The following is a 14,960-nucleotide window of genomic DNA, read 5'->3' on the forward strand; positions in this document are numbered from 1 at the left end:
GAAGCGACGTGTGACACAGAGCGTTGTCATGATGGAGGATGATTTATGGCACACTTTAAAACACACCTTTTCTTACCTGCAGCTCACACCCAACTGACTGCACCAAACAAGTTGTAACTTGTCACATACCGTTATTAAGCCTCAGCGTGCTGCTTCTTGTATTGAAGATCCCTGTCTTTCTGTTGGATGGCACTCAGCAGCATTCACCGTATGTTCTAATCAAAACGGAAAGGCTCTGTGTCACACATCACTTGTGGTACGGCAATTTCTGTCCAATAAAAACATTTTGCTGCCCCAGCAATTTGTAACCATTATACCTCCCCCTATGTTAATGACGTGTCATTTCCTGCTCAAATCAGCCACAGTGGCAGAAGCTCATTGAATCAATCAGAGGTGAAGTTCCGTGGTGGCAATTGCCTAGTCTCTTCACTTAATCCAAGAGACCATTGCAAATAGCCCAAAGACCCACCGAGGGAGACGGACATTATTTCCCAGAAGTAAATACAGCTCAGCCTGTACTTTGGAACAATTGGTCAACCTTGTCACTTGCACAATCTGCTAGCAAAGGTTATGCAGTGCCTGAACAGGATCATGGCAGAATCACCAGGCCTCATCACCATCTGCTTTTTAGGATATCTACTCAGTGCTGAATGTACAGGTTTGTTTCCTTTTTAAAAAATCATTGAGTATGCTTGTCTTTTAGATATACAAATGTCTGGTGCTGTCTTTTTCATTAAATAATGATTACAGGACTTGACAGCAATGTTTAAGATTCTAGTAGTCAGCATGTGGGTTGGCAAATACTGGTTTCTAGTAGCTGAGTCTTCTTCATTTTAAAACTAAATAGATTTACAATGCTGATGGTACATTTTTTGAATGGATGCTGTTGGATTTAATGATTTGATAACAGTCAAGTCTTAGCAATTCTTAGAAAATAGTTATCTCCTTGGTTAAAAAAATTAAATGTGGGAAAATGTTTTAACAAGGAAACAGCAGAATATGGAGAAAAAATTAACTATCTTTTTGGTTATTTTTACTGACCATTTTAAAATAAAAATGGGAAACATTAAAGCCACAAACAACAGTTTTATTTACACAAAAAAATTGATTTTAAGATATATGATGTGTTTCACAATTTTAGAACTATATAATAAGGCATGCCTCTAATTTTAAAAATCCATAAAATTATGTACCTTCAATTTAAAGTTTTAGTTAAAACAGACAAATTTTTCATTAGTAAGCTGTTATTTATCTCTAATGTTTTTCATGGATTAGGAAGAAATTATACTGTCTTTGAGTCTAAACATCTTGGAGTCAATACATGGGGAAATCTAATACTCACTTGAGTTCTTAGAACAGCAAAACCAGTCTAAGAATTGACGTAAAGAGTAGAAACTTAGTTAATGCATTGTATATCACTTGGTTTTTTTCACAGCTTCAGTGACTTTATACACTGCCCAAAGGAAGGCACACAGAGAAGGAATTACCCCATTTAGACAAACAGCATGTTCTCACAGGAAGCATTTATCACACTTAATTGTCAGACTACTATAATCAAATGTAGTAGCTGACAGTGCCAAGATCAGGGGTGCCAACCCTAAGCGTCCCCAGAAAGCAGACTGGCCCCATGGTTCCCACTCCAGACATGATGTCAGACTGAAATGCAGAAATAATGATACAAGAATGCAAAGGTTAAATCAAACTAGCAAAGTGGGTAGAGTACAGGAATAAAGAAATTTAACTGGAAAACTCGCAAAGTAGGACCTAAAATCTTGACACATATCTCACCCGTGTGAGATCTAGCAGGACAAATGATACAAACCCTTCATTCAGGATAAGTGGTGAGATGGTGGAGGTTTTAAGAGGGCTTCTGCCTCCTCAACGACCTCAGATATTGGGAAAAGGACAGATACAAGGAAAAAGAGGGACTGGGATTTCAGAGCTTGGGAAATAATGACTAAAAGAGATAAACCTGAAAAGATGCTAGATCTATGACCCTCAGACAATACTGTGGAGAAAAGCAGTGTGATTCTGGAGTCACTGGAGTCGAAGATAATAGGCCTTTGAGGAGAGAGACAGGAGAATTTCCCTAACATTACTGATGCAATTCTTTCTGCTGCTGTTCAACTGTCAATTGGCTTCCAAAAGCAGTGTCTATGAATGATTTACTGAGCTGTTGCATTTTCATGACTGCTGCCTTTAGGCATTATTGCACCAATTTGGATTTTGAAATCAAAGCTGTTCTGTGAAACCAGTTCAGTTTTGTAAAGTGTACAGACTAAAGTTGTCTCTCTCTCTCTCTCTCTCTCTCTCTCTCTCTCTCTCTCTCTCTCTCTCTCTTTCATTCATTCATTCATTTGGTCCATATACTTTACAAAACTGAGTGACTACTACGGTGCCAGGTACTGGCAAGTACTAGGGACATGGGGATAAGTCAGACTCGCGCTTTGACCCAAAGCACCATGAAGTCAGGAGAGAGATTTTCATTATAACGTGATAAAATGTGTACTAGGTGCTAAAGGAACATAGAGAAAGGAATACATTAACTGGGGCAACACTTGACAAAGACAATATTTTGAGCTGGGTCTTAAAAAAATGAGTAGATTCACTCTCCTTATACATCTGTTCTAGAGCAATCTATGCCGAGAGGATCATTTAAGTGCAAAGATCCACACCCAGAAAGAATATGAGAGGGGCAGTCAGATGGCTCAGTTGGTTAGAGTGAGAGCTCTGAACAACAGGGTTGCCTGTTCGAGCCCTACATGGGCCAGTGAGCTGTGCCCCCACAACTAGATTGAAGACAACAAGCTGCTGCTGAGCTGCTGGTGGGGCGGTCAGATGGCTCGGTTGATTAGAGTGCGAGCTCTCAACAACAAGGTTGCCGGTTCAATTCCCACATGGGATGGTGGGCTGCGCCCCCTGCAACTAAAGATTGAAAACAGCACTGGACTTGGAGCTGAGCTGTGCCCTCCACAACTAGATCAAAGGACAACAACTTGGAGCTCATGAGCCCTAGAGAAACATACTGTTCCCGAATATTCCCCAATAAGAAAATATATTTATTTATTTTAATGTTATTTTATTAAATTTATTGGGGTGACAATTGTTAGTAAAATTACATAGATTTCAGGTGTACAATTATGTATTACATCATCTATAAATCCCATTGTGTGTTCATCACCCAGAGTCAGTTCTCCTTCCATCACCATATATTCGATCCCCCTTACCCTCATCTCCCACCCCCCACCCCCCTTACCCTCTGGCAACCACTAAACTATTGTCTGTGTCTATGAGTTTCTGTTTCTCATTTGTTTGTCTTGTTCTTTAGTTCTTTTTGGTTTATATACCACATATCAGTGAAATCACATGGTTCTCTGCTTTTTCTGTCTGACTTATTTCGCTCAGCATTACACTCTCAAGATCCATCCATGTTGTCACAAACGTTCCTATCAATAAGAAAATTTTAAAAAACAAAAAGAATGTGAGGGCTCTCCGGAACTCAGTATGTTTTGAGTATTGAATATGACAAGTGAGGCAGTATACCCATTTTACATTAGATCAAGTTAAGCTTCAGAGATTATGTGACTTGCCTAAGATCTCACAGCCCATAGATGGTAGATATGTGATTCAAATCCAGGTGTGTCTGATCTGACTGCATACCCATTCTTCTACTCGACCACACTGTCAATGGATGCACACATAGATGCTATTGTAGATGGGCCCAGGGCCAGGCAAATAGTTGCCAAGCAGAGAGGAGGTCTTAGAGGACGCTGGGAGGCATCAATATGCTATGGCATCCATCTGCAGCTCAGAGATCATCTCCCACAGTGCTCCACTGCCTTGGAAGGGAGAAAGAAGGCTGATCTAGTGGTTGAGATTGCAGGGTATCACAGCACTGAAGAAGGGGTGAAACCAATTAAGAAAGCTGGCAGATGAAGCGTTGAAGAGGGCCAGCCCGGTGGCTCAGGTGGTTGGAGCTCCATGCTCCTAACACCGAAGGCTGCCGGTTCGATTCCCACATGGGCCAGTGCCAGATTGCTCAGTTGGTTGTAGCACGGGCTCTCAGCTATGAGGTTGCCAGTTCGACTCCTCGACTCCCACAAGGGATGGTGGGCTGCACCCCCTGCAACTAACAACAGCAACTGAACCTGGAGCTGAGCTGCGCCCTCCACAACTAAGACTGAAAGGATAAGATCTTGACTTGGGAAAAGTCCTGGAAGTACACACTGTTCCCCAAAAAAGTCCTGTTCCCCCCCCCCCAAAAAAAAAAGAGTTGAATAGAAAAAGCCTAAACTAAGTAACTAAATTCAGGGGGAAAAAGTGAAGCCCAGGGGACTTGAGAGCAAGAGAAAAGTGAGGTTGTCAAAGGACCTGAAGGCTCAGTAAAGTGAAAAGCTGCAATGAAAATAGGGGAATAGAGTTTAGTTTGTTTCCTTTATCTTTTTTTTTTCTTTTTTTTTTTTTTTTTTTTTTTTTGAGTTAATGAGAAAGCAGTCCCAAAATGCCCTGGAAAGTTCATCTCCAAAGCACCTGTTGAAATGGTTTAAGATAGTCTCTTGAAGAAACAACTCCAGGCAAATTCTTAAGTTCCTGTTATTATTTATAGATATAGATATAAATAATATATCTGTATCTATTTATATATCTAGACAGAGAGAAACAGAAAGACAAAGACAGATTGAGATTTGAGACTGAGGAGAGAGGGAGGGAGAGGGAGAATTAGGTGAGAGACCTCAATTCTCCAAGCTCAGGAGTGTCCCTACTGGCAGGCTAGTCAGTCAGAGCTAAAATAAACCACATCCTGAATCCCAGAGAAAGACATCAATGGAATTCCTATAACACATGCCAACTGAAGGTGTTGTGAGTTTAAAGATAAAAAAAGTTAATGCAGCGATTTTTCTTTCACATCTAGTAAGAGACCCTGGGGTTGCATTTGCAGCTAGGCCACAATTAGGCTTCTGTTTTTGCAAGAGAAATTTGTTGCCAAGTCCTTTGGACAACTGATTCCTGAAGATATAAGCCCAGCCAGGGTGACTGTTGCGATGAACTGCAATTAGCTATATTCAAATGATGACAAAGTGTGAAGTTAACTGCTTATTTAAGAACTTTCTTTTTCATCCAAAGTAAATTGAAATACGATTGAAAACCTGACCTTTTGTTACTGGAGCGCTCTTGACTAAAAGTCAAATTGAATTTTAATTCCTAAATCTCCATGTTTATACAGTAGAATGAGAACATCATAGATTTGGGCTCCATGCCCCCAAGATAAATTGACTGTGGGATTACTTGGATTAAAAACAAAGCCTTTCCTAAGAGATGTATTTAATTTTCATGTTGTTTTCTTTTTCCTAAAGCTAAAGACTAGTTCTTTTAAATTTCAGTTTTTCTTGATCATGAAAATGCCAACAAAATTCTGAATCGGCCAAAGAGGTATAACTCAGGTAAATTGGAAGAGTTTGTTCGAGGAAACCTTGAGAGAGAATGTGTAGAAGAACGGTGTACTTTTGAAGAAGCACGGGAAGTTTTTGAAAACACTGAAAAAACTGTGAGTATTTCCATATAACATCCTTCAGATGCAATGCAAAGAATAGTAAACTTAAAAAACAAAACAAAAAACTTCTCTTTGGAATTTCAAAATATGTCTCTACACATACGCATGTTATAAATGCTATAAAAGAGAAGGAATCAAATCCAAATCATTTTAAATGCCCCCATCCATTAACTTCTCCTCTTTTTCTTTATAGACTGAGTTTTGGAAGCAATATTTTGGTAAGCAATTCTTTTTATCCTCTAGCTGGCATATGAAACATTTAAGAATTATGTATTTTTGTTTTCTATGTAAATAGATATTAAACTCTGTCAAAAGGGCTCAGGAAAATTAAGTTCCCCTCTTTTACCCACGATTGAATGGTGATATACCACAGGTTGATGTCTGCGTGGGAGACACTGGTTGGTAGATAAGCTTACTCCTCCCTAGGGCTTCAAAAAGAACTCGTTTCACCCCAGGAAGCTGGAAGGAAGAAACAGATGACTGGTATCTGGGGACTGAATGAGAGTTTGCAGTCCTCAGCAGAGAATCAGAGAGCGCTGACTGACTTTATCACTTAAAAGTCCTCCTCCTTAGGATGGCCTGTAAGGCCCTCCCTTCCCACTGTCCCTCCCCTCTGTCTCCTGCTGCTCGCCACCTTGCATGCTGGACCCTGGCCATCATGGCCTCCCTGAGGTTCCTGCACACTCTAGAGTACTCCCACTTTAGAGTCTTTGATCTGGCTGTTCCTTTAATGTTGAATGTTCTTCTGCTCCTTTTCCCTAGGCTCACTCCCTCACCTCCTTTGGGACTTTGCCCAAAGGTCACCATCTCAATGAAGCCTACTCTGATCATCCCTGACCATCTATTAATACTTCAACTTACACCCTCGCCTTCCCCACCCCCCCGCCACCCATAACCCCTTCATTCTAGACACTGTATCCTGCTCTATTCTTTTTCATAGCACTTTTCACCATTTGAGGTATCATGTAATGTTCTTACTTATACTACTTATTTAATTTCCCACCTCACTAGATGGCAAGCTTCACGTTGGCAAGGGTATTCAATTGTTTTGTTTATTGATGTATTCCTAGTATCTAAACAATAACTGGTATAGAAGTACTGAGTCAATACTTGTTGAATAAATTGACCAAAAGGAGAAAAAGTCAAAACTGTAAAGACAACTACATTTTAAAACTCATCTAAAATCTAGCAGCTGGATTTTGAGGCCGTGTAAGTTTCACAGGTAGACTTATCTGGACAGCAAATTCTCTGAGTTCCATCAATTTGACATCCAGTTCTAGTTTCCAGTTTCTATTCTGGAGACATGGTTGGACTGGTTCATACTCTCAGAACTCATACTTTCTCCACTTTTGTTTTGAAATTATGAGGGAAGAAGAGATCTACTCCATTACCTTTGCTTTGTCTGCCTTTCCTTGTTCTTGGTAATGATCACTACTGTACAATTCTTTTTTTTTTTTTAACTTTTATTTATTTTAAGCATGTTTTTCGAGGACCCATCAGCTCCAAGTCAAGTAGTTTCAATCTAGTTGTGGAGGAGGCAGCTCACAGTGGCCCATGTGGGGCTCGAACCGGCAACCTTGTTAAGAGCACCGCGCTCTAACCAACTGAGCTAACCGGCCACCCTTACTGTGCCAGTTCTTTATTGATGTATTCCCCAATAGTCCAAATAAGTCTTTTCCTTCTCTATTTCTACTATATTTAAAATTTTGAATCATGTGATATTTTTTAAAGGACATCAATTTCTACTCCTACCCCCCCCCAAATATACCTGGATATATTTAAACTTCTATGATCCCTTCACTGCCCACCCCCGACCTGACCTCCCACCCCCTAGCAGGGGTAAGTCAGTATCTCTTAAGCCCCATATTTGAAATGGGGCCCCTGCTTTCTAGATCACAGGCTGTGGTTATTGTATCTTGGGTAAAGATACCTGGAAAACATCAAGGGCATGATTCTGTCACTACTGCTTTGTCTACTGAAAAAATAAAACACAGGGGCAGCAGGTTAGCTCAGCTGGTTAGAGCGCGGTGCTCTTAACAAGGCTGCCAGTTCAACCCCCACATGGTCCACTGGAGCTGCGCCCTCCACAACTAGATTGAAACGACTACTTGACTTGGAGCTGATGGGTCCTGGAAAAACACACTTAAAATAAATAAAAGTTTTAAACAAATAAATAAATTTGAAAAACACAGATAAGAACAAAAAAAGAAAAAATAATAACTCCATGCCCCTTTTCACTCACAGCCGAGATTCCTACCCACCCAAGATAGCCTGTGCTATTTCTCGCTGTGTGGGCTTCCACATAGCAGGGACACAGGCCCCTCACTTCTGCCCCATTCTGTACCATCAACACACCACATACAGAACCTGGGTGAAGAGCTAGCATCTGTGAAGGACTTTACAATTTATACAGTGCCTGTCTCATTTAATCCTCGCACCAACCCTGTGAGCAAAGCATTATTCAACTTCATCTCACAGAGGAGGAAACTGAGGCTCAGGGAGGTTAAAAGACTTCCCAAAGTCACCCAGCTGGGGAATTATGGAGCCCAGAAGAGAACCCAAGTTCTCAAATGCCCGACCCTTTGCTTTCACTATTACCCCTCCAGGCCTTCAAATCTAAATGCAGTTATTCATCAAACACCAACCTAGTAGCCTTAAACAGGAATCTCTCCCTGGACAAGGTCTGGCCCCTTGCTGTCTTTGACCCTCTACTATCTGTGGCTTTGCCTCAGCTCAAACTACACACAGACAAGCACCCAAAGGAGGACTAAAATGACACTCATTTTAAAGGTATGTCTCAGCAAATGAGTTGCTGTGTAGCTGGCTGCAAGCCCAGACTCTTTCAGTGAAACATCCTAAATAATTCAGATCCGTTGGTCTATAATATAAAGTGCAAATGTAGCTCGTTTTTTAGACCAGTTCTGAACATCAATAATACTAAAGCAGAGAGAACGTAGTTTGTTTTCATAGAACTGGAACAAATTGAAATATCTGTGCAAAAGCACAGTGGATAGAGGGGCAGAGGGGACAAGGTCTAATTTTTACGGCAAGCAGATTTTCCAGAGAGGGACTATTTCTGAGAAAGGGATATTAGTCCTTAGTCAATAAGACCCGGATACATGCTATTGACAGAGAACATGGCAGACATGTGACTGCTCTCCTTGGAGCAGGCGGGAATCTACATGCTAGCTGGCAGGGAATTTCACTCCAAAGTATGACTGATAATTCGAAATTATTTGCCCTCTTTCTCTCATTCTTTTATTCTTATGTCATCTTCACCTCTCACTCTTTTGTTTCTCATGTATTGTCTTCCTGATCTAGCTCCCATTTTTTCTTCAGGGCTATTTCTCTTAGCTCAAAGTGCAAAGCAGTCTCCCTTCTGGTTCTATTTATCTCTTTCTCCTGAAGCTTCCTTAGAAGTATGCATGGAGGCAGACCTCTAACAAACCAGACTTAAAGGTTCCCTTCTCATCCTGACCCTTCTGCTCTCGCCTATTTCTTCCTCCTGTTTTCTTACCACCGGTATCTTCAAAGGCCCTCAAGAACTCTATAAATGTAGAAACTTCAGGAAAGTCAGAAAGGAAACACAGCCAATCTATATGTAAATACAGAATCTTTCCTGTTTTAATTCTTTATATTGAAAGTTGGTTCTCACTTTACCTAGACCATTTGGGACCTAACTCATAGATAGATGTCTTTAAGCAGTAACACATACTTCTGGCATCTTTTCTATTGTTTTGAACCATTAGTACATATTATATTATACTTAAAAGTTAAATGATAACACAAGAAAGTAGATGCATTTGCTCCATGCCTAGGCCACCAGTTCCTTGGGGAGAAGTACCATGTTATCTGGTTCAGCTTGCATTGCAAGACCTGTGATAGAGCAGGCCTTGGATGACACATAGATAATAATTGTAGAAGTGATCTGATTTGATTTCGAAGTAACTCTGCCACCATTCTGTAAGGAAGGATTGAAAATTCTTCTCACCCCATGCTGATACAGTACATTTCTATACTCAAACATTCTTCTGCCTCTTCTTTTTCCCTTAGTTTGCATGAACTATGTACGTGCCTTCTTCAAGGCGATTTCCTAGGAAATTAGAGTGTTAGCCTATGAACCTTTGTTTGGGTTGTTTTTAGAAATGCAGGAAGACAGGGGCAAGGCTGGCTTCCAGGTCAGCAGTTCTGCTCCAACCCTAAGACCAGGCTCCCGTCCCCATGAGTCTGTGCAGAGGGGGACTGGGCATTCTAAGCAGTTTATCTGCTAATTCAACATCTTAACCTATCCCAAAGATGGAGATCAGTGTGAGTCCAATCCATGTTTAAACGGCGGTCAATGCAAAGATGAGATTAATTCCTATGAATGTTGGTGTCCAGTTGGATTTGAAGGAAAGAACTGTGAATTAGGTAAGTAACTTTTTTGGTATTACTCATGGTTCATAATTTCCCTTTGAAACCAGACTAAACTGGAAGATGCAATATTTATGTATCATGATTTTCTCCTGGAAATATACACGTTTGTTGTGATAAAGAACACTTAACATGAGATCTACACTTAACAAATCTTGAAGTGGACAATACGGTACTATTAACTCTAGGCACTGTGTTCTACAGCAGATCTCTAGAACTTACGCATCTCATATAACTGCAACTCTAGCTGTTGACTAGCAACTCCCCATTTTCACTTCCCCCTAGAAAATTATATTCTCTGCTTCTATGTGTTTGACTATTTTAGCCACCTCACATAAGTGGAGACATGCAGTATTTGCCCTTCTGTGACTGGCTTATTTCATTTGGCATAATGTCCTCCAGGTTCATTCATGTTGTCACATATGATAGGATTTCCCTCTTTTTGAAGGCTGAATAAGATTACATTGTATAAAACATACTTTCAAAGTTTATAAACATTCATTTTTATCTGTAGTCATAGTTTCCAGGATGAGTTCAAGACACTATATTAAGAGTGATAATAATATTTGGTAGATAACGGGTAGTGATGGTCCACTCGCTTATTAATCCTCAATACAACCCTATGTGGTCATTATTATTATTCCTATTCTATGTAGATGAGGAAACTAGCTCAAACAGCTCAAAATCACAGAGGTAAGTAAATGGTCGAGCCAGGACTCGAACTTCAGTTTGTCTGAGCAAAACCCATGCTTCTAACTACTATCCACAAAATGCAAAGAAAACTGAACGCATAAAACTGAACTGATGACTAAACTGCTATCAACATAGGCAGTAGAAGTCAAGTAACTATAGAATTGGGGTATGGCAAGGTCAGTTCTCTCATATAATAAGCACTTCACACATACGAGCCACTTCACATGTTAAATTTGTTGAAAAAAATCTGAGCTCGTTCCCGAATTTGACTATGCCAATTACACTGAAAGACTTACATAGCAAATTTAGGTTCAGTGGGCATCTTTTCCTCTCATAGCCTAGAATATTTTTTCCTGAGATTTTGGCAATCAGAACTGTAAACCCCAAAGTCCTTTGCCTACTTGTTTATTACCTCTCGATGCAAGATTACTGGTATTGTGATTGTGAAAAACACACAGTGCTAGTGACAGATTCTCTTTCTACTCTGAAACTCCAGAAGAATAGAGATACAATCCTAGGGAGAGAATTGAACACCATAGGCTACAAGACTAAGGGGAAAGAGTAGAAAATTAGCAGGACTCTATTAAGGCGTTATATCAATCCACCTGATACATAGATGAAAAAGGCATAAAACAAAATGAAACACAGAGCTACATTTGTCCCATTGAAAAAGGGATAAAAGTCACCTGTAATGTTATTCAGAAATCCTTTCAGTATTAAAGAGAAATCCATTGATCATCTTCCTTTGAGATCTAAAGATAAAAAAGAATAGAAGAAAAGGAAAAGGTGGCAGGGACAAACCATTTTAAAAGAAAGAAAAGCGTGAACACAGGTGGATGAACTGGTACGCCTTTCCTGGATTCCCATCCTGTCAGATTTCCTAGTGTGGGGACAAACCAATGCATGGATTACCTTTCCTATAGGTGTATTAATTGAGCCAACATCTCTGACATGCCACTTACATCTGAAAGGTTATAACTTCAAATTCAGATTTACCTAGATAAGTTTGATCCTGATATTATGGAAACCTATAGAAATCTTTCCAGTAGTTACTCATTTTCAGCTTAAATAATATAACTATTGGAGCTGAGAGAATGAATAACTCAATTAGTCTCAGTTAAGAATCAAGGGTATGTTGTAGTAAAGTATAATGGAAAATAGTGTTTAACATTAAATATTCCTTGGGTGGTCGGTTAGCTCAGTTGGTTAGAGCGCAGTGCTCTTAACAAGGTTGCTGGTTCGATCCCCGCATGGGCCACTGTGAGCTGTGCCCTCCACAACTAGATTGAAACAACTACTTGACTTGGAGCTGATGGGTCCTGGAAAAACACACTTAAATAAATAAAAAAGTTAAAAAAAAAATTCCCAAATATCTTTAGTTTAAAAATAAAGACCCTTTAAAGGAGGAGAATAGCCCTGAGGAATGTAAATAGAAGCACAAAAATTCTGTAACAGGTTTTGCTACATGTGTGAAGCTACGGTCCACATGGCAAAAGTGCTAAGTCTCCAACTGGCCCCATCTCAGTCTTCTTGGGTTCCCCACCATTTCGATTTGGTCAAGGCTTGGCAGTTGCACTGCATCTCCCCCAGCCCATCTGATCAAGGTTTAGAAAAATCCTTTCAGTTCAGTTAGTTCAGAAACAAAGTGGGGATTCTCTCAGAGAGCTCTTTATCTCAGACACTAGAGGAAAGCACCAGTCAAAATACATAAATTCCCATTTAAACCGTTGCTTCAAACTGAACTAAAGACTAATCTCAATAGCTGCTATTAATAGATAGCATGGTTTATGGAGTACCTGAGCCCCAAGTCTCTTGCCTCACCCTCACTTAGTTGGTTAGAGCGCGGTGCTAATAACACCAAGGTTGCCGGTTCGATCCCCTCATGGGCCACTGTGAGCTGTGTGCCCTTCTTAAACACAAGAAAAGAAAGGAAGATTTCCATTGTTTTCCTTTTCCCTTGTCCATGAGGCTCCTCTCCAGGGAAGAGAGGTACAAATATTCAGGGCACGCCCTCTAGTTAGAAGAATAACAATTGGCTATTGTGTTCCTTTGTCTAGAACAAAGACCACTGTATGTCCCTAGCTACACATCATATCTGAGTCCTTTTCAGGTAGATCAAGGTCTGTAAGAACTTGGTCATTCCTGAACCTTCTAAAGAGTACAAGAGGCATTTCCCCACAGTGAGATAAGATGAAAAGAAAAAAATCACAAGTACATAAACCTTTTTTTTCTTCATTTTGTTAACACATTACAGACACTATTGTCTTATTTGCTATGTATTTCTGGGGAGTGAAGAAAAGAAAATACCTTGAGTTTAGCTGAATAACAGCATATTCTGTGGTAAACTTGTTAAACAGAATATCTTTTGTTCAAGCTTTGGTTTTCACCTCAGTGAATATATCAGGGTAGAAAAAGGCAGAGTAAAATCAAGCAGAACAGGATAACTTTTGCAGAGGGCATGAGGGGAGTGAGAAAGAGGAGTTTGTGCCAACATAGAGGCAGAAGAACAGATGCTGTGAGACGTTCTTCAACAGAGCTTTTAGGCACTGAGACCAGCCTCGGGACCCAACACAGTGCCTGACATCTAAGTGCTCAAAAAACGATTGATGAATGAGTCCCATAGTGACTGTTCCTTAGATCCTGGACTATGGATTTCTCCCATCAAATTCCTTGCGCTATTATTCTATTTCCAGAATCTTGAGGCCTTTATCTGAGGGCAAAAGACTGCTGATTGGGGCGGCTGATTAGCTCAGTTGGTTAGACTGTGATGCTCGTACCACCAGGGTTGCCGGTTCGATCCCCGCATGGGCCAGTGTGAGCTGCGCCCTCCACAACTAGATTGAAACAACTACTTGACTTGGAGCGGATGGGTCCTGGAAAAACACACTTAAAATAAATAAAAGTTAAAAAAAATACTTAAAAAAAAAAAGACTGCTAACTGTACAGCGATATTGCCCACAAACCAAGCCACAGAGCATCAGCAACATACCTGGGCCACAAAAAGCAGGGACAGATGAGGAATATCATGGAGCGATCTAGCTACTTAGCCAAGGGCACAGAACTGGGAAAACCACACTGAGTTTACTCATTTCTGTTGTGCATGCACCAAACCAGGCTGCACCTACCAACTACCTCTGTTAACTTACCGCAACCTCATATTGACTGAACACTTTCTACAGGTGGTATTTGGTTTGGCTGAACATCTCAGTACTGCTTTGTAGCAACACAATGATAGCTAGTCTCATGCAAGAGCCAGGAATATAGTCACCATGAGTGAGGAGAAAGGTCTTTAAAAAATAAATAATAAGGACCAAGTGACACCTTTTTGGATGTGCACTCCATGGATTATTGGCAACACAGGTTAAAGCTCAGGCTGGTTTCTCTGTCTACCTGGCAACAGTTGATTGGCCTTCCCTTATTTTCTGAAGTGGCAGTAAGGAACATAAGCTAATTATTACCTTAGCCTATGCTAGCCTATGTAAAATATAACTTACCAAAATTTTAGATCTGTGACTCAAAAATCCATAATATACTCCAAAACCATATAGGCACTCTGTTAGCTTGCATTCCCCCAGAAAAAAAAAAAAAGGATCTGTGACACAAGCTTATCTTCTAGGGTGTGCAGTCCTAAGGAGAAAATAAGGGACAGGAGAGTGAGGCAGTGAGGAAAGGAGAACCGATAATAGGATGAGCCATCTCTTCACCTGCAACTGATTGCTTGATCTCCTGGGACTGTTCTCCAAGAAGCCACACGAACTGGCCTCAGGACAGTCCATTTGGGAGGAGGGAAGAAGTGAAAAAATGAGTCCATCAGCATCTGTCTGCCAATGTCAAAAGTTCAGCCTATGGGTTAAACACATCTCCGGGTTGTATGTGCTGGTACACCCAGAGAGGCTGTGGGGCACCCGGTGGCTCAGCATCAACAGGGGAGTGCCAAGGCAGGAGGGGAGAGGCACGTAGTGCAGATATGAGCCAAGGCCGTTCAAGGCCACGTCGATATGAGGTCAGTGGAAGCCCACGCAGAGGTGATCACCACTGTGCTGGGGAAACACGGGTGAGGCCGAGAAGAACTGAGGTGGTACACAGGAGGTGTCTACTACAGCCACTTGTTCTCAGACTTCCCGTGTTCTAACTGCACTGACGAGTGAGCATTTCTATTGAAAGTTGTACTGCTGTTGAACACGTAGGTAAGGGGGTTGATGTCTTCTACTTGTGTTTCTGTGCTCCTCTAGAGGCAGAAATAGGCCCAAGGGCAGAGCCTGTTTCTCTCAAGTCAGCATATCTCGGCTAGCAAGCCCTGTGC

The 14,960-nt window shown here is 40.9% G+C and overlaps 1 protein-coding gene across 1 annotated transcript in view; it reads left to right on the plus strand.

The window, feature by feature from the left end:
- The first annotated feature begins 432 nt into the window (after positions 1–432).
- Positions 433–14,960, plus strand: part of F9 (coagulation factor IX) — a 32,122-nt gene continuing 17,594 nt past the window's right edge. Inside the window, exons 1-4 of the mRNA XM_019750477.3 lie at positions 433–658; positions 5,382–5,545; positions 5,745–5,769; positions 9,848–9,961. Of these exons, the coding sequence (XP_019606036.3) occupies positions 571–658; positions 5,382–5,545; positions 5,745–5,769; positions 9,848–9,961 (391 nt within the window). The 5' untranslated portion in view covers positions 433–570. The remainder of the gene's footprint in view (positions 659–5,381; positions 5,546–5,744; positions 5,770–9,847; positions 9,962–14,960) is intronic.

The sequence above is a fragment of the Rhinolophus sinicus genome, chromosome 18 (assembly GCF_057876585.1).
Source record: "Rhinolophus sinicus isolate RSI-liver-muscle chromosome 18, RSI-T2T, whole genome shotgun sequence".
Taxonomy (NCBI): Eukaryota; Metazoa; Chordata; class Mammalia; order Chiroptera; family Rhinolophidae; genus Rhinolophus; species Rhinolophus sinicus.